We start from the raw sequence: 23,615 nt of genomic DNA on the forward strand, positions 1-23,615 counted from the left end.
ACATTCTCCACAAATACACAATGTGACAGAAATCGGGTCCTCCTTTAAAGAGGGCTCGTATTGCGGTGAGACCTGGAAACCAACACGCTGTCTTGTGGGTGGGTACGATTGGTCAGCCACAACACCCAGTTGGTAGGTCCCTCGAAGCTGGGTGCATTCTGGCCAACAGGATGCAGTCCAAATGGATGGAGGGACCTATTTATGCTCATGCAGGTGACCCAGAGCTTCCTCTTTCGACGTGTGCATTCAGAACACCCACCCACCTCTCCCTACTTTTAGGGCTTTGTGCTTGACCTTGCTATGCTGTTGTGTGTCATCTGTCATTAGGACAGGGGCACGGCAGGAATGTTCCCCACTTGGCTGATTGACTGTTGCCATTTGGGTTTCGCCTGCTGCGTAGCAAATCGTCACAACTTGTAAGGTTGAGGATAGGCTCTGGTTCAGGTGATAGGGATGGGAGAACGCTCTTGCCATCCCTATGTGAAGGGTATTCCATTAAAGGAATCCAGGGACTCGATGCTTTGGTCAACCCCTGAGAGGGGGTTGTGCCTGGGGCATTTGGGTGGCAGAGATAGCTTGTTCCTGGCTTTCTGCTTATCCAGGTGTTCACCCTTGGCTGACCTATGCTGGAACCCTGGGTCAGCGCTACCTACAAGGGTGCAGGGAGCTAGGAGAACCAGAGCCTATGCAACCATTCACTTTCTGTAATCAATAAAGTTGTGGCCTAAATTCTGCCAAAAACCAAAACCAAAAATTTTGAGTCAAGTGTGAATTTATTTAGGGGGGAGTTTTCTGGGTCTGAACACGCAAATACCTCTGTGTGGGCCAAGGGCACTTTTTAGTGTAAAACACCACTGCATCCCAGTTCTCTGATGCGTATCCCCTGAAGGCTGAGTGGGAAAGTGCATCCTTTGCATCCAGAAGGCTATAAGTTCAATCAACCAGCATATTGAGGCAGTCATGGGAATAGCAGAGCAATGGCAAACTGAGAATTTCTCTCCATGATACTCTCAGCCGCGCCCTCTCACAGCCACACCCTCTTCCAAGATTATAAAACCTTCTACTATCATATAACAATCTTATAATTACACAATAATAATAATTAGGAATGCATTGCACTTGAGAGAGGCCCGCCACCAGGCCTGCCTGCCACTGGCCAATTTGCAGGCATGCTTGGATCTATGCAGTGCTTTTTTTCTTAAAAAAATGTTTAGGGGTACTCTCATTTTGACTCAAGAAAAACCACAATTTTATAGTTCAAATCAGGAAAAATAAATACAGTGAATGGACCAAAGTACAAAGATTCACAAAATGTTTAGCGGTATGCGTACTCCTGCGTCCCCCCAGAACAAAAGCAGTGGATTTATGTCTCCAGTCAGCAAGGCAACAATCTATGCATCCCCACTGGCCGGGAAGTGCCTGCACCTGGAAAGCCGTGCTTGGGAGATGGCAGTGCTGGCCTTCAATGCTAGACCCTCCAAGTGTCCCTATTTTCCAGAGACGTCCCTGATTTAGAGAAGCCGTCCCAGTTTCTGATTTGATCCTGGAATGTCCCACTTTTCATAGGATGTCCCTATTTTCATTGGAGAAATGTTGGAGGGTATGGAGTTATCCGACCCCTGAGCCGTCTGAAGGCAATCATGTACAGTGGTGCCTCGCAAGACGAAATTAATTCATTCTGCAAGTTTTTTCATCTTGTGAATTTTTTCGTCTTGCGAAGCACCACTGTGTATTGAATGTTTCCCATAGGAATGCATTGGCGGTTTTTAAAAAAGGCGCAATACGTTTTTGTCTTGCGAAGCAAGCCCATAGGGAAATCTGTCTTGCGAAGCAACTCAGAAAACAAAAAACTCTTTCGTCTTGCGAGTTTTTCGTCTTGAGAGGCATTTGTCTTGCGAGGTACCACTGTATAGGGAAGACTTTTTAAACGTTTTATTATATTTTTATATATGTTGGAAGCTGCCCAGAGTGGGTGGGGCAACCCAGTAAGATGTGTGGTGTATAAACAGTAAATTTATCATTATAGAATGGGATGTCCCTATTTTCATCAGAGAAATGTTGGAGAGTATGCAATGCAGCTGCACCAGGGTGGTAAGTGAACTTATCACATTTTTGCATTCTGGCACAACAAAGGTAGGACCAAAACAAACAAACAAACAAACAAACACGGAGAATGAAATGTTTCAGATTTTCAGCAGGAAGTTATGGGACAGTCACTGATTGGAAGCAAAACAGTGTGACTGCCCTGAAACCTTTGCAGGCACAAACAGTATTGATAGCAGGATGACACATAACCACCATGATAGCATCATGAAAACAATTATGAATACCCAGTAAAACGGATGTGTTGAAGGTCCCCTAGTTATTGCATTCCAGGCATTTGGTCTTAGGTGTAAAGTATTCACCCCACCCCAGTTTCTAACGCTTTGTGCTGTCTCCCTGTGTAGAATGGCGTCCTGCCCCCTGTTCTCAAGATGAGTACGGTTTGCTTTGGCTGGTTGGTGAGAAGCTATCTGTGGAAAGCTACGGAGTGTAGCCAGTGGTCTATATTTGTCCTGAATCAATATTGCTGTGCAAGTAGGAATCCAGGATCAACAGGAATTCATGGAAAGTTTTGCTCTATCCCTTGCAGCTTACAGCTTGGTGCTCTCCAGAAAACACTTTTGTCTTTCTAATCTGCGGGTCCAGAATAAAGTGAAGTGGTGAAAAAGAAAAGACAAGAAAAAGAGGGAAACTCTGAAATCATATAAGTATTTTTGGGAATGGAATTATTTCCTTGGCCCTGATGGTAATCTTTATTGAATGTTTTCCCATTTCTAGTCAAACCTAGGTGAAAGCCAGGACACAGCTGCTACCAAATGGCTCCAAAAATGTTGTGGATGATTTTTGAGCATAAAACTCTAAAGGTAGCAAGCAGCGCGGAGGCGCATACTACACTGAGACCAGCCAAATGTTTTTTTGCACTCTCTTTTACAAAGACTGCCACCCATCCATAAATGTTGATCATTAGGAAGCTTTGTTCATAAACACTTGCTATGTTAAGAGGAGACTGTTCACATTTCCACATATCCCAAGCAACAAGACAACATTTCATGAATTTGAGATGATGCATTTGCCACTTTTTGGGACGTGGGTGGCGCTGTGGGTTAAACCACAGAGCCTAGGACTTGCAAATCAGAAGGTCGGTGGTTCGATTCCCTGTGACGGGGTGAACTCCTGTTGCTCGGTCCCTGCTCCTGCCAACCTAGCAGTTCGAAATCATGTCAAAGTGCAAGTGGATAAATAGGTACCGCTCCGGCGGGAAACTAAATGGCATTTCCGTGCGCTGCTCTGGTTCACCAGAAGCAGCTTAGTCATGCTGGCCACATGACCCGAAAGCTGTATGCCAGCTCCCTCGGCCAATAAAGCGAGATGAGTGCCGCAACCCCAGAGTCAGTCACGACTGGACCTAATGGTCAGGGGTCCCTTTACCTTTTATTTGCCACTTTAGGAGTATGAACATAGTGACCCGTTTTCCATAACAGATCCCCAATGCCTTATCCCAGCAAGAATATGTGAAAGCACCAAATTGGAGGATGGGACAAACCCACTGAGGTTAAGGATATCAATGACTACTAGCTCTGCCTCCACTGTTTGAGGTGGTAATGCTTTTGAATAGCAGTTCCTGGAAACCACAGGAAGGGAGAGGAATCTTGCACTCGGGTCCAACTTCAGAGTTTCCCAGACCTAGTTGGACTGTTGGCCTGATCTAGCCATGCTCTTCCATCCCCCAATTCTAACCAGTATTTCAGAGACCATGAATTCAACAGAAGGACTCTTGTTGTAGGGCATTATAATAACTCAGTCAGTAGAGCATGAGATTCTTGATTTCAGGATTATGGGTTTGAGGCCCACATTGGGCAAAAGATTACTGCATTACAGTGGATTGGACCCTCATGGTTCCTCCCAACTCTACAGTTCTATGATTCAATGAAATACAGTCATGTGGGGATACCCACATGACCTGAAGGTGCTGCTGTGCAATGCCAGGTTGATGATTCATAAGACCACTGCCATCCATGACTTGATCATGGATGAAGGACTTGACCTGGCATGTGTGACACAGACTTGGTTGGATGAAGCAGATGGACCTGTCCTTGCCGCTGCTTGTCCACCAGGTTTCTCTTACGCACAGCAACCCAGGTCATGTGGGCGGGGAGGGGGGTTGCAGTGATTTTTAGGAAGTCATTAGTTTGCAAAAGGCGTCCTATTGGGAAGACCCAGTTTTCCGAGTGCATGTTCTGGAAGTTGGGCAATAGGGGGCAGTACAGGATTCCTTTTGGTGTACCGACCTCCCCGCTGCACCAAGGATTCCCTGCCCGAGCTGCTTCAGGTTGTGGCGGATGTTCTCCTGGAGACACCTAGCTTGGTTGTCCTAGGGGATTTTAACATCCATGCCGACACGACCTTACAAGGGGCCGCTCGGGACTTCGTGGAAAGCATGGCCTCCATGGGGCTGTCCCTGAATAAGTCTGGCCCAACCCATAGCCACGGACATGCCTTGGACCTGGTGTTTACCTCTATGGATGTTGGTGATCTGACACTAAGTAAAAGCGAAACGAAAGAAGTGCCATGGTCAGATCACTTCCTGGTGCAACTGGACTTCTCTGCGACCCTTCCCCTCTGCAGGGAGGTGGGACCAATTCGGATGGTCCGCCCCCACAACTTAATGGATCCAAATGGTTTCCAGAGAGTGGTAGGGGATGCTTTATCCCATGTTGATGGCCTTTCAGCAGATTCCCTGGTGGCCCGCTGGAATGTGGAGTTAACCAGGGCTATTGACTGTTTGGCTCCAAAGCGCCCTCTCCGATTGCATGGAGCCCGGACAGCCCCATGGTTTTCCATGGATCTGAGGGCAATGAAACAATTGTTGAGACGGCTAGAGTGCCGGTGGCGGATAACTCATTCCGAATCTGACGGGACACAGGTTAGAGCTCAACATCGAGCCTACCAAGTGACGACAGCGACGGCGAAGAAGACCTTCTTCGCCGCCTCTATTGCATCTGCAGAAAACAGCAGCAGAAGACTTTTTCAGGTGGTTCACAATTTAGCGGAACCACCTGCGACATCTGGGCCCAGTACAGGCCACATGATCTCCTGCAATGATTTTGCAAAGTTTTTTTGCAGATAAAATCACTCAGATTCGGGAAGAAGTAGACTCCACCGTGGGAGCAGGGCCAGGGCGGGAGAGTGCTAGAGTCCTGTCTAGTCAAGTTGCGTGGGATCAATTCCAACCTGTTACCTCCGAGGATGTGGACAGGCTGCTTGGACGAGTGAAGCCAACCACCTGTCTCCTGGATCCTTGCCCATCCCGGCTTATAAAAGCTAGCACCATGGGGTGGTGAATGCTTCCCTCCATGAAGGAACCTTCCCAGACCCGCTGAAAGAGGCGGTTATTAAACCGCTTCTTAAAAAACCATCTTTAGATGCGGTCACGATGGCCAATTATCGCCCAGTCTCAAATCTTCCATTCTTGGGCAAGGTGATTGAGCGAGTGGTTGCTGAACAACTCCAGGCATGCCTGGAAGAAGCGGACCATTTGGATCCCTTCCAGTCGGGATTCAGGCCTCATCATGGGACTGAAACTGCCTTGGTTGCACTGGTTGATGATCTCCGGCGGGCTAGGGACAAAGGTGAGAGCTGTTTCCTAGTTCTGCTGGATCTCTCAGCGGCGTTTGATACCATCGACCATAACATCCTTCTGGACCATCTTGAGGGGCTGGGAGCTGGGGGCACTGTCATACAGTGGTTCCGCTCCTTCCTCCTGGGCCGTGTTCAGAAAGTGGTGTTGGGGGATGAGTGTTCAGACCCCTGGGCTCTCACTTGTGGGGTGCCTCAGGGTTCTGTCCTCTCCCCCATGCTTTTCAACATTTACATGCAGCCACTGGGAGAGATCATCAGTAGGTTTGGGCTGGGTGTTCATCAGTATGCGGATGATACCCAGCTCTACCTCTCTTTTAAATCAGAACCAGCGAAGGCGGTGAAGGTCCTGTGTGAGTGTCTGGAGGCGGTTGGAGGATGGATGGCAGCTAACAGATTGAGGTTGAATCCTGACAAGACAGAAGTACTGTTTTGGGGGGACAGGAGGCGGGCAGGTGTGGAGGATTCCCGGGTCCTGAATGGGGTAGCTGTGCCCCTGAAGGACCAGGTGCGCAGCGTGGGAGTCATTTTGGACTCACAGCTGTCCATGGAGGCACAGGTCAAATCTGGGTCCAGGGCAGCTGTTTACCAGCTCCATCTGGTACGTAGGCTGAGACCCTATCTGCTTGCAGACTGTCTCGTCAGAGTGGTGCATGCTCTGGTTATCTCCCGCTTGGACTACTGCAATGCACTCTACGTGGGGCTACCTTTGAAGGTGACTTGGAAACTACAACTAATCCAGAATGCGGCAGCTAGACTGGTGACTTGGAGCGGCCGCCGAGACCATATAACACCGGTCTTGAAAGACCTACATTGGCTCCCAGTACGTTTCCGAGCACAATTCAAAGTGTTGGTGCTGACCTTTAAAGCCCTAAACGGCCTCGGTCCAGTATATCTGAAGGAGCGTCTCCACCCCCATCGTTCTGCCCGGACACTGAGGTCCAACTCCGAGGGCCTTCTGGCAGTTCCCTCATTGCGAGAAGCCAAGTTACAGGGAACCAGACAGAGGGCCTTCTCGGTAGTGGCGCCCGCCTTGTGGAACGCCCTCCCGTCAGATGTCAAAGCGATAAACAACTACCTGACATTCAGAAGACATCTGAAGGCAGCCCTGTTCAGGGAAGTTTTTAATATGTGACATTTTAGTGTATTTTTCATCTTTGTTGGAAGCCGCCCAGAGTGGCTTGGGAAACCCAGCCAGATGGGCGGGGTACAAATAATAAATTATTATTATTATTATTATTATTATTATTATTATTATTAAAACTTGAAACATCATTTCTGACAGAAAATTTGCCTGTAATAGTGAAAGTTTCAAGCTTTATTCCTCATTGCATTTTTGTTAATAAAAATACTCTCGCCCCCACTCCATTGTGCCTCATAATTAATCTACACTTAGTCCAGGGAATAAGTTGTCATAGGAACCCAGGTGCCACGAGTCCTTGCTGCGGATCTGACGTATAAAGAATCCTTGAATTCTCAGGTGTCGCAGGCAGGTAAAGAGCAAGGTCAAAAAACACCAGATTGCATCTTGTTGCTCAGCACCCAATTTAGAATCAACTGTAGAGCTGGAAGGCACCTCAAGGACCATCTATTCCAACCTGCCCCCCCCCCCCCCGCACAATGCAGGAGTCACCACTAAAATTACTGATTCTATCACAGAAGGAATAGCTGGTTCCCATTGAAATCAAAAGCACAAGCCCATTGACTGCATGCTTTCTCCCATAAGTCCCACAACTGGCAACCAACTCTTTGGATGGGGCTCTCCTCCAGGTTTCTTTTTTTGGTAAAGTTCTTTTATTTCGTTTTATAATATATATGAAACTGAGAGAACCATTATAATAACAAGATGAAAATTAAAAAGATGAAAAACAAAACTATAAAACAGGCACTTGCAATGAGTACAGTGGTACCTCAGGTTACGTACGCTTCAGGTTACAGACTCCTCTAACTCAGAAATAGTGCTTCAGGTTAAGAACTTTCTTCAGGATGAGAACAGAAATCGTGCTCCAGCAGTGCGGCAGCAGCAGGAGGCCCCATTAGCTAAAGTGGTGCTTCAGGTTAAGAACAGTTTCAGGTTAAGTACGGACCTCCGGAACGAATTAAGTACTTAACCTGAGGTACCACTGTACAGTTGCACCTGCGTTAAAACCACTCCATGTTTCATTAAAAATGAAACAAATTTTAATTTTGACTGACTGCTGTTACTGTTGCTTTCCTCTTGCTGCATATTTTAGTACAGTGGTACAACAACGACTAAACCTGCCTCCTCAGTAATGACATGGTCTGGTCTTAGCGTAACTCATCCTCCTACCTGTGATCACTGAGATCGGTTGTCCCTGTGCATCCCCCTCTGTGGAACCTGCCCCAGCCATTTTTTTGGCTGGAACTCACTCCCAGGCAGCCCTGACCCCTCCCCTTAAGAACAAAATAAAACCTATATAAAAACACCCCCCCCAACACAATAAAACCATACAAACCAAAAACAGTAAAAATTACAAACATACCAAAATTAAACAAATTACTAAACCCAAATAAACATCCATCTCACCCCCCCACACCCCCAAAAAAATTTTTTAATGGAAAAAAGAAATTTTAAAAACATTTTTAAAAGAACTCTGTGCTGTTCTGAGTGGTGAGTGGCAGGAATGAGGCCATCAGGCACTCAAGCAGGGGAGTCCTCCTGGGCAGCAGCAGCAGCAGCGGTGGCAACTGTCCTTGTGAAGCCTGTCAGGCCCCGCCCTGGGCCTGGTGATGAGTGGCAGGAACGGGGCCCTCAGGCACTCAAGCAGAGTGCATCTCTGGGTTATTTGTGGGGCCTGCCTGGTGTTTTTTTACTGTATTTTTTGTTTCTTTTACTGTATTTTTTGTTTCTATGGAAGCCGCCCAGAGTGGCTCGGGAAACCCAGCCAGATGGGCGGGGTACAAATAATAAATTATTATTATTATTATTATTATTATTATTATTATTATTATTATTATTTTACATGAGTAGAATGTGTGCTTTTATTTAAAATGCATCTCTGGGTTATTTGTGGGTCATAGGAATTCGTTCCTTTTCTTCCCAAAATATAGTCCGGCCCACCAAGTGGTCTGAGGGACGGTGGACCGGCCCACGGATGCAAAGGTTGCTGGCCCCTGCTGTAGAGCATATCCTTAGGGATCCTGCCATCTTCCATTCTGTGGACATGACCATAGACATCGCTGAGGCAGGAGTGTGAACATGCTGGCAATGTGGGCATGGGAGGGTGCATCTTTGCTTGAGACTCTGTCCTGCCATGTGATGCCCAAAATCTTCCTGATGCAGTGCATGTAGAAGGCATTGAAGTATTGTGCTTTTCAAAACTGAAACCTCCAAGCTTTATCCTCCATTGCTTTAAAACACATCAGCCTTTCCAATAACCTTAAGCTTTAATCTATCCCTAGTACAGGGAATAAGTTGTCATAGGAACCCCTAAGTCAAAACTCCTTGATGCAGAGCTACATTATACTCTGTGACACATGAAAAATCCTTGGCGTCTCAGGTATCATAGGCAGGAAGTCACCAAGGTTAAAAAACACCTTTCTCGATCACATCCCGCTCCCCCCTTCACTAAGTGAGTTTGTCACTGTGGAAGCAGTATATAGTGGTGCCTCGCAAGACGAAATTAATTCGTTCTGCAAGTTTTTCGTAGAGCGAGTTTTTTCGTCTTGCGAAGCACCACGGTGGGGAGGGGTGGGGAGAAGCAGGGCAGCTGCCGCAGCCGGTCCTTGGACTCCTTGTGGACACCGCGCGATGCGGCTGCTGGAGGGCGGCGGGGCTCAGGAGCGCGACTCCAGCTGCAGCGCTGGCTGCTGGCGGCAACGGCTCCTGAGGGGAGCGCGCGAGGGGGGTGGGCAGCGGTGCAAGGCAGCCGGACGGTCGGAAGGTCGACCGGAAGGTGGGAGGGAGCCGGAGGAGCCATCAGCAGGAAGGTGGGAGGGAGCCGGAGGAGCGGGGAAGCGAGCGTGCGTGCGTGCAGTGACCGTCGCCATGACAGGAGAGGCAGGGCTGTTTCGTCTAGCGAAGCAAGCCCTTAGAAAAATCCGTCTTGCGAAGCACCTAAGAAAATGAAAAACCCTTCCGTCTAGCGGGTTTTTCGTCTTCCGAGGCATTCGTCTTGCGGGGTACCACTATATGGGTCTGGGGTCTGCAAGGACCTGGGCCTGTAAAAGGCTTGAGCCTGTTCAGAACTTACCGTATATTCCTAGGGCCGTGTCTCCCTGGAACAAAAGTTAGCATGTTGGAGGCTTTTGACCACCAATACTGCTTTTCCTTTGCTCCACCCCCCCTTGCAAATCTACTTGTTGTGGTTTCATATTAACCAGGTTTTGACAACTTTGTCATCCCTATAAACACTGTTAAGCTCCATATGTTGGTAGAATATCTTATTGATTAGTTCCCAAGAAAGACATGGAGTTCTTTTCAAATGCAATTGGCTTGTCTTCATAAACAGAGTCTTGAAGGACTGACATTTGCCCTAATCACAGCAGGAAGGCTTGGTTTTCTTTTGTAGCCACAGAAAGAATGCTTGGTTTCCCACCAAAATGAAAAGCACAAATCTTTGCTGTGCCCTGAACTCCCATTAACTGCATGCCTTCTGCCACAGGACTTCCAAGAGACAACCAGCTGTTTGGATGCGGCCTTCTTCCTCCAGGTTTCATTAAAGACAAACCCACTTTTAATCTAAACTGTCTGCTGTTGGTATTTTCTTCCTGTTTGCATATTTTGGCACTTTTAATAGTTTTAAAATGCCTCATTTTATCTTATTTATATATATAGTGCTATTCATCAGAAAAGATGACAAAATTGGGCAACATGGAAGTAAATAAGGTGAAAAGGGGGTTGCAGGACTTTTTCCTAGCATGAGGAATGGCGCTGCCTTTCCAGGCAGTGCAGCTCCCATGGGGGCTATGCCCAGAAGCCAAAGGCACAAATAGCTTTTCTTGGATTTTCAGTTGTATAGAGAACAAATAAGAGATATACAGTAAAGTCAACATAAAGCACTGATCCTCCCCTGGAACAAAACAGGAGAGCAGGAACATTAGCACCATATATAAGAGAACCACACATCAAAGAGAGGCAAAAATAAGTACAAGGTACAGGAATAAAAGCTGGACCTTGACAGAAGACAGGGAGAAAATCATGCAGATCAAATTACCAGTTTTCAACAAATGTTCCTGTTTGCAAATGCATTAGACATGGGCTGCCTCTGAAGATAGTTTGGAAACTTCATCTGGTGCAGAATTCAGTGGCCAGGTTCCCTATTAATGTAAGACAGTTTGAGCATATAACTCAAATCCTGATCTGACTTAATTGGCTGCCAATTAATTTCCAGGCCTAGTTCAAAGTGCTGGTTTTGACCTATAAAGCCCCACATGGCTCAGGACTGCAATACCTCAAGGACTGCCTTTCCGCATACAGTATGTACTTACCTGGACCCCGCAATCATCCTTCTTTGTGTGCCTCCTCCACAAGAGGTCTGAAGGGTGGCAACATGAGAACGGGCCTTCTGCAGCAGCTGCCCATTTGTGGAGTGCTCTCCCCAAGGCTGCTTGCCTGGTGCCTTCATTACATATATTTGGGTGTCAGGCAAACACTTTCCTCTGTAACTGGGCCTTTGGTCTTTAACTATCTATGACCTTTTAGAAGTGGATGTTTTTGATGTATTTCTTTTTCTTTTTGGTTTTAATGTTTCTATGGTGGGGGATTGTCTGTCTGTCTGTTTGGCTTTACGTCACTTTGGTTTTCCCTGGGAAAAAGAAAGCAATTAACAAATTCAATTAATCATCATCATCCCCATCTCCCACCATAACATACAAAAATATTATGACTGCTATTTACCCTGCAGCAAACCTAGGATATGGGTAATCTTTTCTAAAACCGCAGTGTTCCAATTGTTCTTACAGTGTGTTTGCAAGGAATAGATTGTACTAAAGTTTGCAATGCTATACTACTGTTCGCATTGAAGCAATCAGTAAAGAAAGTCAAAAGTTCCTTAGAATGTAAATCCTTGTTTGAGCCATTAAACAGGGATAATATGGACAATTCTGGGGAGTGAGCAATAGGCACAGGTGATAAGAGCTACAGGTGCAACTTTCTCTCTCACACAGACATACATCTCCTCACTGTCCTTCACATAGGCAGGCAAGCAACACGATCACAGTTCACATTAAAGCAAGATAAAGTGCCATGTGGAAGCTTTGAAGAATACTTTTGTGGAGTTCACAGAGCTACCATCCTGTAATGTGTTCCACATAAATGACTCAGGCCACATTCCCACGGTACATTTAAAGAAGTATCAAACTAATTTAAATCAACTGAGCTGCATTTTGTTAAGACTGCTGAGAGCTGTGCAGATGCCTCCTATTCCCCTCACAGAGCTGCAATTTCCAGAGTTTCCTGTGACAGTTTAAACCACTCTGAGGACCATTGCTCTGTGAGGGAATTAGGGATCTCCTCTCAGCTCTTAGCACCCTTGACAAACTGTAGCTCCCAGTTTTTTGAGAGAAGCCATGACTGTTTAAAGTAGCATACTCTCCAACATTCCTCGGATGAAAACAGGGACATTTTCATATGAGAAATGTTGGAGGGTATGCCCGTCCACAGGCATCCCTGGGTGGCCTCGAACCACCAACCTTCTGGTTAACAGCCAGACACACTGACCTATGGCAGCACAGTCATCTAGTCCAACCCTGTGCAATGCGGAAATTAACTTTAAAATCGCAGTGAGCTTCATGGCTAAATGGGGACTAGAACCCTGGTATGGTCTGACACTCTAGCCACTATACCGCACTGGTGTTAAAAAGCTTCATAGGGTTGGCAGCTTTTCTTTTCCTAAGAACAGCTGTCCCTGCCTTTAGCCTTGGATACCCATTAGGCAGAAATTCATCTGATAAAACATTTTTCTTAGCAAGCTTGATCCTTGCAAGCTTAAGTCATGGACCTGAGTTATACTGGCTGACTGTTTTTAAGCCTGTTTGAAATATTTGGAAGAAATAATTGATTTAGAAAAACTTCTATATTTGTAGCAAGATTAACGTATGGTGCCGTAAATTTCAATATGCTTATCTGGCATTGGGAGCATAGGAAATTGCCTTTTACTGAGTCAGACCATCGTTCCATCTAACATGTCTACATGGTCTAGCAGCAACTCTGCACCTTTTCAGGCAGGAATCTTTTTCAGTCCCCACTGAAAATGAGATGAGCCAGGTACCCTTTGCTTGCAAAAGCATTTCCTTCCCCTAAGATTGAGCAGGTTCTTCTGCCCCTGCAGGTGTTAAAGACATAGGCACCTCCTCAGACAAAGGTATTGGCAACCATTATGTGCATGGAAACAATAAATAAAAATGTGAAACATACACTGTGTTCTATAGGATTAACACATTGTGGAAAGGAATAAAGTGTGTTGTTCAAAAGTTAGGTTTTCTGGCAACCTTACGTTTGAAACAACATACAATTCATATTTGTCATGGAGATACCTAAATACTCTACTTTCTTTTCAGTTTGAAATCCAGTTTTCTCTGTTAAGGGCTTTTGATCTTCTGTTGTCATTTTGAAAATGTCATTTTCATCTTCTGATAATTACCCTTAAAACCTGCTAGCATGCCAAATTCATTTAATTTATTCGTAAGAGTCTCCACCCCCTGTAAATGAATATCATGAAATCATCATCAAACTTTATTACGGTCGCAGACCAGCATAAGATAAAAACATGTGAATAAAATAAAGCACATAAGACTTAAAGAAGAAAGGGATAAAAGCTAATAGTTAAAAGTGACTGTAACTCGCATAAACTTAAAACAAATAGAAACAAAAGACAAGCAGTTAAAGGCGACTGTAAGGGAGGAAACATGAAGCAGCACAGGTCTTGCATTATGGGTCTTCAGTTTAGGCATGGTTTGTGCCACAAACCATTCTTCAACAGATGCCCATCATGGCACTGCAAAATCTAGCAACTGAGAATGTGACACCTTGGAGTAGTAGGGAGATACAGAGTTGTTCTGTACGTGCTGGGAATTTGTGTAGTATAGGCAGGATGAACTTAGCTCGTATGTCTGTACAGTATTGGCAGTGAAATGTGCATGTTCCGTTGTTTCCCATTGCCCAGAGCCACACGGGCATTTCCTCTCCTCCTACGGTGTCTTCCTAAAATGGCCTTCTGGATAGCTGAAGGGAGGACCTGGCAATGGGCCATAGTGAAAGCCATTCACTGTTTTGGAATATATGGCATTTGGGAGATGAGGTATCTCCTGGTTTCACTAATTAGGATTTTCAGGGTCCTGGCTAGATCTGCTTGGCGTTCTGTCTCTTCCACACACTGTTTAATTATTTTTTTAGCTTGTTCATACCCCATGTTGAGTAGAATCTGTGGGGTGAGGCCTAGAGTTGTTATGTTTATCACTGCCTGTTGCCATGTTGTTTGGAAATCAACCTTAATAGTTAGGGGAGCAAGGCCATGTGGGAAGGAGGATAGTCTCAGCCAGTAATTAAGTGTGGCAAGCCACACTCTGGCCTCAATTCTTGTGAATCCAGTTTCAAGGTAGCATTGGAGACATGTTTAGGCACTTGTAGGGCTGATCTCAAATATTTAGATTCTACCAGTCCTAGTGGTGCACAATTGGCGGAGGAGCCTAGGTGGGCACTATTCCCTGATGAGATCATCAGGGAATGCCTGTAACTTATAATCTTCCTCTTTTATCTTTATCCTCTTAATTCTCTAAGCCAAACTTCCAGAGCCAAGATGAAAAGCAATGGGGACAACGGATACCCTTGCCTGGTCCCTTCTGTATCCCACAGGGTTTTGTTAGTTCTCCATTAACAATTATATGAGCTGTCTGTGGTGATTTTATCCTTTTAAAAGTATTATATCCAAATTCATTTCTTGTGAAACTCTCAAGAAAAATACCCAGTTCATATTTGTCAAAACCTTTTTTCTGCATCAAGAGAAATCAGTGCAGCACACTTCTCATTGTCACAGTTCAAATATTCCAAGATATTTAACACATTTCTGACATTGTCACTTAACTTTTTTTTAGGTAACAATCCACTGTGGCCATAATGAAGAAAGTACTGTAGAATTTTTTTAAATCTTTCTGACAAAACCATTGTAAATACCTTATAGTTATTCAATAATGAGATCAGATGGCATTTTTTTACTAAGGTAAAATATTGGCCCTCTTTAGGTATAAGAGTAATGTTGGCCTCCGTCCAGTTATCTGATATCTTACTGCTCTGCAGAATATTATTCATTGTTCATTGTAAGGGTTATGAATGTCCATCTTCCAAAAAATGCGGGGTGTGGGGGAGAGATAGTAAGCAGCTGCTAAATAAATGCTTACATTTCTGGCATTGGGAAGATGTGGTTTCTTGTTTACAAGGATATGCATACTTTGAACTGAATATTCTAAAAATTATTTCTTTGGCTCTGCCAATTAAAATACAGAAGCAGCTTCCTCATTCTCACTATCTTAGTTTGATCTTTGTGCACTCACTGTAAAATTAATGTGAATATTTTCATCCACCAGCTGTTGAAGGCAATGGGAGCTTGAGTAACAGTGGTGGTCTTCACTGGATTTGAAGAGAGCATTTGGACAGTTCTTGCTTCTTATCAAGATGCGCGGGAAGGACCCATTAGGTGTTTCCTGCTTTTCTGCATGCACCTTATAACATTCCCCCTCCCCCCAAACAGAGGTTACTGATTCCTGCCCCCAGCCCACCTTTTCTATGCATGACCAGCAGGTCACATATTCTTATTGGTTATTTGCTCCCAGTCTAGGACCCCTTCCTAGTTACTATTCCTCCAAACAGCAATGAGTTGGCAGCTACTAACTGTGAGGACAATGGAACACAGCTGTAAGAGTGACACATCTTGAAGAAGAAAATCTTTTTGTGGGGTACCCTTATGAAAGGTTTGGAATCAATGTGCTGCATCAAAATAGATCTTAAGCTCTGTGGAACAATTTCACTTCCCATTTTATACTAGGCATCTTTTGGATGTGTTAGGTCAAAACATGACAACTGGAGATCTGAGCAGGTTATACTGTTTCAGTCTGGCCCACTTTGGAATTGGTTTGACAAGTGGTTCAGAATTTCATTCCAAAATACTTATTTGGAAGCAAGCTCTACAAAGAGCCTTGCTGGATCAGTCAAAAGATGCAACCAGTCCACTTCCCAAATGGGCCAGAAGATTCCTCTGGAAAACTCATCAGCAGCCCTTGAAGGCCATATCACTTTTCTGCTGTTGCTGCCCAGCAACTGATATAAAGTGACAGTTTCTGATCCTAGCAGTTCCATATAGCTATCATGACTAGGAATATAGGAACCTGCCTTATACTGAGCTAGACCTTTGCTCCATCTAGCTCAGTATTGTCTACACTGATTGGCAGCAGCTCTCCAGAGTTTCAAGCAGGGGACATTCAGTAGCCTACCTGGAAATGCTGGAGACTGAACCTGAATACACAGTAGTGCTTAACACTGAGCTTTGGCCCTTGCCATTAATGTTCTAAGCCTCTTTTAAAACCACCTAAGTTAGTGGCTATCGTGAATGTTGAGATATCACTAGCAGCCTAATAATAATAATAATTTGTACCCCGCCCATCTGGCTGGGTTTCCCCAGCCACTCTGGGCAGCTTCCACAGAAACCAAAAATACACTAAAATATCACACATTAAAAACTTCCCTGAACAGGGCTGCCTTAAGATGTCTTCTGAATGTCAGGTAGTTATTGATCACTTTGACATCTGATGGGAGGGCGTTCTGCCTGGTTCCCTGTAGCTTTGCTTCTCGCAATGAGGGAACCGCCAGAAGGCCCTCGGCACTGGACCTCAGCGTCCGGGCAGAACGATGGGGGTGGAGCCTTTGTGGAAGACCCGGCTCCAGCTTCATCGCTCCTCTTGATTGAGGATCTTCCGGCAGCGACTGTATCGACTGCCACTGTGGGCTCCGCATCTGCCCAGGATCGCACCACCAGCCGTGTGCTCAACTGGGTGTGGAGGGTGTGGCCACAAGGGCCTTTTGCATCGGAGTTCCAGCCCTTCGCAACCAGACAACATGAACTCTCGACTCATCGCGGCTGTCTGCTGTGGGGAGACCGCGTCGTGATTCACCAAAGACTCCGTCAACGCGTCCTGGAGGCTCTGCATGTTGGCCACCCGGGAATTGTCAAAATGAAGGCGTTGGCTCGGTGTTATGTCTGGTGGCCTAACATGGACGATGCCATCACTGCCTGGGTGTCCGCCTGTCAAGCGTGCCAAGAATCAAGGCCTGCACTACCGGCAGCTAAGGGACACTCCTGGGAGATGCCAAAGACACCCTGGTTGAGGGTGCACATTGATCTGGCTGGCCCCTTTTCACGGCCGGACCTTTATGGTAGTGGTAGATGCCTATTCCAAATGGCTGGAGGTGGCCCTGATGCCCTCCACCACTACCGAGGCCGTCATCTGGGTGCTGCGAGGCCTGTTTGCGACGCATGGGTGTCCTGATGTCCTTGTCTCCGACAACGGACCACAGTTCATGTCAGGCACTTTTGAGCGGTATCTTTTGGGACTGGGCATCCGCCATGCCCTGACGGCACCATTTCATCCATCCAGGAACGGGCAAGCGGAAAGAATGGTGCGCTCGGCAAAAGAGGCACTGGCGCGCCTGGACCGGGGAGACTGGCACGAGCGGGTCGCTGAATACTTGTTCGTGCAAAAACATCACCCCTCATGTGGCCACAGGGCGGAGTCCTGCTTATGGGCCACTGCCTCAGGTCACCGCTTGACCGGCTACACCCAGACTTTGCCGTGGCTGAACCCCCAGGCTGTGCCAACGCGCCACGGTCATTTGTTCCAGGAAACCAGGTCTTTGCCCGGAACTATGTGGGGGACATTCCTTGGGTGCCAGCCACAGTAGTGGGAGTCACTGGACCTCGCTCGTACCAGGTGGCACTCGAAGACGGACGCTTGTGGCGCCAGGACATAGACCAGCTTAGGCGCAGGGTTGGGGACTTGGACACTAACGTGGTGCCTCCAACTGCGCTCGTGGCTCCAGAAGAGACACTTACAGATGGCGAGGCTCCACCTACACCTCCCACGCAAACTGCCAGCATGGAGCCGAACCAAGCCGCTTCAGAGGGTCTGCCAGACTTACCACAGGCTCAGACCACTCCACTTGCGGAGGCTCCACCCACAGCAGCGGATCCAGGGGGTTTGGTTTCAACGCCACCTAGGGTCGCACCACAGCCTCAGCAAGAATTGTGTGGCCCCCCGGACTTGGCTACCAGTCCCCGGTGGTCTGGCAGTTTCCAAGCACCCAACTTATTTAAAGGACTATGTTGTTGGACATGTATCACTGTTGGTCTAAGTATGGGAAATGTAACTGATATGCTTTTGTGCCTAATTGAACCATTACGTGTAGTGCTGTATATAAGGAAACCATTACGATTGTAACTAACGCCTTATCTCGGTGGGGAGGGGTGTTATGTACTGAAGTTCTCACCCTGGGCCAGCAGGGGGATACTGTAGATAGTTATGCAAATGAAGGATCGAAAAGTGACACAGTGATTGGATAGTTTTAGAATGTTGCAACAGTTACAATTGTTCTGTAGCTCTATATAAGCAGGCTGACTGAGCTCCTCAGTTAGTTCTGTTCCAGGTTACAAAATAAAGAGCTGCTTTGGAGAAATCGCTGTGTCGTCTGCTATGTCAACCCACAACATAACAAATACTACTACTACTACTACTACTACTAATAATAATAATAAACCTATTAAAAACAGTTTTAAAGCATCCCAAAAGTTAGGTTGAGAGTATGATAAGGCAAACATAGATACAGATTATGAAACAATGCATATATGTAAACTATACCATACAAATTTTACTGCCATGTTATTCTGGCACACGGGGCAAAAAATCTCACAAGTTCCACTCCTCTCCCCTGGTTGAAATAAATACAACAGTAACTGAGGGCTCGCCCACATTTCAGCTTGCACTGTGCCTGCTTAACCCATGCTTCCTAGGCACTGATCTGAGTGGTTTCCTCCTTGTGTAGCTCCTTCCCAATGGAAAACCCACTATTTCAAGATAAATTGGGCACTCTGGGGAAAACACAGATTTCTGTTTGCTCCAATTGAGCGTTCAAGGGTGGTTTTTCCTGGGAAAGCAGCGGGGCATTAATTTCACTCCAGGGGCATGTGATAAAGCTGTGGAGTTTTAGTTCATAAATTTGGTAAACAGGAAATCTTTCGCAACTTGCATCACTGGTTGGATCCCATAAAGACTAATGGGCAGTTCTAGATTTTTCTCTTTCTCAAGGTGTGCTTTGAAGATAAAGGTGATAGGGAGATCATTAGGTTCCACCCAGTGGGCAAAAGTGCAGCAAAACCCAAAACTGATGGAAAGGCTGGGGGGGGGGGGCTTTGTAACTCAGTACAGTGGTGCCCCGCAAGACGAATGCCTCGCAAGATGGAAAACCCGCTAGATGAAAGGGTTTTCCGTTTTGGAGGTGCTTCGCAAAACAAATTTGCTATGGGCTTGCTTTGCAAGACGAAAATGTCTTGCGATTCCTGGGTTTTTTCCCCCACTCCTCACCCCCTTTTTCTAAGGCACTAAGCTGCTAATAGCCTTTTAGCAGCTAATCCGCTAATCCCTTAAGCCTTTAATAGCCGCTAATAGCCGCTAAACCGCTAATAGCGCTAATCCGCTAATGGGCTTGCTTCGCAAGACGAAAAAACCGCTAGACGAAGAGACTCACGGAACGGATTCTTTTTGTCTTGCGAGGCACCACTGTATTGCCTATTTTGGTTTATAATATAAAACAAGAGAGAATTGTGTCTCTGCAGCTACATCTGAGATCTATCTCCATTTGTCAGCTTGACAATGGTTGTATGCCTGTGTTTTTAAATGTGGCCTGAACAGTACCAATTCTACCCGATAGAAAGTTTGAGGCAAATCAGAGGAGTCTTTGAGGAGACAGAAATGATCTCACCTTCTGAGCATTTCCCTCTTCTTGCATTGAATGTTTTCTGGCCTGTCATATCTTCTAAATGGTTTAGCCTAAAAATGTCAGATTTGTTCTAATCTGTTAGGCTTGGCAAGGGCCGGCGTCTTTTGACTAATCTGTGTGGGTGAGAGAGCAGCCATGTGGAAAGGTGTGTGGGCCTGTAGGGTGCATGTGTGTGTGGGGCTACTATTTGATTCATTGCACTATCAAAGCCATCTCTAGTTGCAGTCAAGGGTAGCAGCAGCTGGGTGTATTTATTTGTTTTTTAAACACCTTTATTAGGACGGACCAAAGTGTTACAAAGTTGTGAGCAAGCTTCTGAGGACCCCAAACACTTCATCAGGCTGGATGCTGAGTAAGGCCACATTCATATCATACATTTAAAGCACTCTGATACCACTTTAAACTGTCATGGCTCTTCTCAAAGAATGCTGGGAAATGTAGTTTGTTAAGGGTACTAAGAGTCCTGTGTTCCCCTCACAGAGCTACAGAGTGGTTTAGCAGTCAATCACTCTTCACAGGCAACTCTGCAAACTGTAGCTCTGAAGGAGGAAAAGAGCTCTCTTAGTAAACTCTCATTTCCCAGAATCCTTTGGGGGAAGCCATGGCTGTTGAAAGTTATCGTAGCACTTTAAATGCACAGTGTGGATGTGGCCTAGAGTAGGAAAAATCAGGGCATTTAATTTAATTTATTTATGCAAACATAAATAGCCTGCCCTTCACAGAATAGTCAGTTATCATTTTTATTTTTTATTTTTAAAAGTGCAATATGCCAACCTTTTGGAGATACAACACTATGTCTCATCCCATATTGTTCAGCGTCCAGCCTCATCAAGAGTTCTGGAGTACAGTGGTACCTCGGGTTAAGAACTTAATTTTTTCTGGAGGTCCGTTCTTAACCTGAAACTTTTCTTAACCTGAGGTACCACTTTAGCTAATGGGGCCTCCCGCTGCTGCCGTGCAATTTCTGTTCTCATCCTGAAGCAAAATTCTTAACCTGAGGTATTATTTCTGGGTTAGCGGAGTCTGTAACCTGAAGCGTCTGTAACCTGAGGTACCACTGCATTCCTGATAAAGATAATGCTACATTGTATTTATCGGTGCCAGCTGAGTGTGATAGCAGCTGCATTCCAAAACATCTGGAGGGCGCCAGGTTAACTTTCACACTGTTCAGGAAACCCCGAGGGATCTTTGGAGACTTTTCAGAGATTATTGAATGAGAAGATCAGGAATGGGAGAAAAGCTTCTAAGGAAGGCAGCTTTCTCATCCCAGCTGACTTTTCCTTCCAGTGCACAGCCATAAAGTAATGTCGAAAGGCTGAGCATGTTTTCTGGCCTTCTCACTGCTCTATTCTTCTTCTTCTTCTTGTTAAATTAAATTTGTATACCACCCTTCATCCATAGATCTCAGGGTGGTTCATAACAGAAAAATACAAATTAAAACACAAAACACTTAATAAAAACAAGAACACAAAAACACACAAACCAATTAACTCCCCCACCTGCTATGCTCTCCTGCAACACATTTAAAACACCTTGGTGTTCTACCACAACCAACCCTTTATTAGTATGGCATCTCCCTTTCTTCCCTTCTTGTAATGCTAGCTTTGGATCTGTACCTGGATGAATTACCCCAGGTGAGTCAGACTCCTGGTTTGAATCCAAACAGGCAACTGTTCTTTTGCTTTGGAATCATGGCCAACATGATCCGACCCAGAAAGATCAAAGTGTACTTAGATGTGCTTTCATTTTAATCTGTCCAGAGCCAACTGTAAACAGCCAAAACAAACAAACAAACAAACAAACAAACAAAACATCTTGTAACTACGTATAAAATATACCTCAGACACCTAGACCCACCCTGTGCTGTAGCTACTGTGATGGTGTGTTGTGGGTGAGGCCTTGAAGCTGAGGAGGTGAAGCCCAGGAACTAAGGAGTGAAGTCTGATAGGACTGGGATGAAGCCCTGTCAGGTCAAGAAAGAGCTTGGCTATACCTAATTCATCAAAGAAGAGCCTGATGGACAGAGTGGTGATGGAACGAACAGCAGACACTCTCAAGTCAAGCTGAAGATTCCCCTTTGACTCTGGGTCCTTGTCACCTAGAAACCCTAAGAAGGAAACAACAAGCATGTAGGCCAGAGCTCAACATTTTTCAGAGGATCTAGGAATCTTAGTAGACAATAAGCTGAACATGTCATCTGGCTCCTACTTGGTTCACACACATGCACTGCATTTTTCAATAGTGTCCCATGAGTGAACATAATAATAATATTATTTTAAAAATTATATCCTGTCCATCTTGCTGGGTTTCCCCAGCCACTCTGGGCGGCTTACAACATACAGTCATACCTTGGATCCTGAACGCCTTGGTACTTAGACATTTTGGCTCCCTAACGCGCAAACCCGGAAGTGAGTGTTCTGGTTTGCGAACGTTCTTTGGAACCCGAACGACCGATGGGACTTCTGCAGCTTCCAATTGGCTGCAGGAGCTTCCTGCAGCCAATCGGAAGCCGCGCTATGGTTTCCGAACGTTTTGGAAGTTGAACAGACTTCCGGAACGGATTCCATTCAACTTCCAAGCTACGACTGTATATAAAAACACAACAAAGCATCAAACATTAAAAAACAAAATATCCTATATGAGCAACAAACCAACCAATAAATCAATAGAAACCAACAACAACGATAACAATAATAAACAGTTTACAGTTACAGTGGTACCTCGGGTTACATACGCTTCAGGTTACATATGCTTCAGGTTACAGACTCTGCTAACCCAGAAATAGAGCTTCAGGTTAAGAACTTTGCTTCAGGATGAGAACAGAAATCGTGCTCCAGCAGCGCGGCAGCAGCAGGAGGCCCCATTAGCTAAAGTGGTGCTTCAGGTTAAGAACAGTTTCAGGTTAAGTACGGACCTCCAGAACGAATTACGTACTTAATCCGAGGTACCACTGTATACACAAATTAAAATAACCACCAACCCCAACTAAACATTTAACCAACATCAACCTGACAAAAACAAAACAAAGGAACCAAAAGTAGTACAGTTTAAAACATTTCAAAACATTTTAACCAATTGCCCCAACCCAAGAGTGCATGCATGAGAAAGTAATGTTGGGGATTTCTAGACTGAATAACGAATGGCCTGACTTCCAGCTTGGATGATGTTGCGTCCTGATGGCACATGCTTTGGCAATCCTCTGATACATACCATACTTGGTGCATATATATTTCCGCCACTATAATATGCACCTCCGACATAACATATCAATTCCAGTTAATGCTGCAAAGGGGGCAGATGGCCTTTGGTTCCCTTCTCAGTTGCTGCTGCTGTTATTAAATAATAACATATATTTTACTTAAAAGAAATCAAATCCTTGGAGAGGGGAGAATTAAATTGTGACAACCAATCCCCATTCTGCTTTTTGCATGAAAAATGCTGGCAACTGGTCCAGATGTGGGTTTTGACTTTCTAAAGCAGTTGGTCCACTGAGCTAGTGCAGAGTGCACGGTAACTTCTCTGCAAGTGCAGGACATTGAGCTCATTGACTTTCCCCCCCTCTGCTCTCTGTGGAATACATCAAGTCAGTTCTCATTATTCAATACTGTTATTTCTCATTTTTGTGGTGAAGATCATTGGGCAGAGAACATCTTGTTTTCTGATGCCTAACATCCCCTAGTTTGGGGAGCTGGGGAGAGAGGGCAACTGTTCTTCCTCCTCCTTCGTATTTCTACTTCTATAAAGCTCTTTTGGACTGGGGGTCTGGCAGGCAGAATATTTCCCAGCTTCATACACATATTTGATTTGGCAGGGACAGTCCCAGTGGAATTGCGTTTTGTATTAGAAGCAGTCCCCTTCCCCCCTCCCAGAAATTAAAACAACAACATGTGATTTATTAATCTTGGTATTTTATTTAGCAGATAAATGCTGGTAT

The 23,615-nt window shown here is 45.5% G+C and overlaps 2 protein-coding genes across 2 annotated transcripts in view; both read left to right on the forward strand.

The window, feature by feature from the left end:
- LOC310669558 (uncharacterized protein) overlaps window positions 1-23,615 on the forward strand; it is a 45,119-nt gene that overhangs the window by 8,843 nt on the left and 12,661 nt on the right. The gene's annotated exons all lie outside the window — the stretch shown is intronic.
- LOC310669143 (uncharacterized protein) lies at window positions 4,022-5,345 on the forward strand. The gene is made up of 2 exons (XM_083422734.1): window positions 4,022-4,187; window positions 4,299-5,345. Exons 1-2 carry the CDS (start codon window positions 4,034-4,036, stop codon window positions 5,168-5,170), a joined length of 1,026 nt encoding a protein of 341 aa, XP_083278860.1. The 5' UTR covers window positions 4,022-4,033; the 3' UTR covers window positions 5,171-5,345.

The sequence above is a fragment of the Podarcis tiliguerta genome, assembly GCF_965153285.1.
Source record: "Podarcis tiliguerta genome assembly, chromosome: Z".
NCBI lineage: Eukaryota > Metazoa > Chordata > Lepidosauria > Squamata > Lacertidae > Podarcis > Podarcis tiliguerta.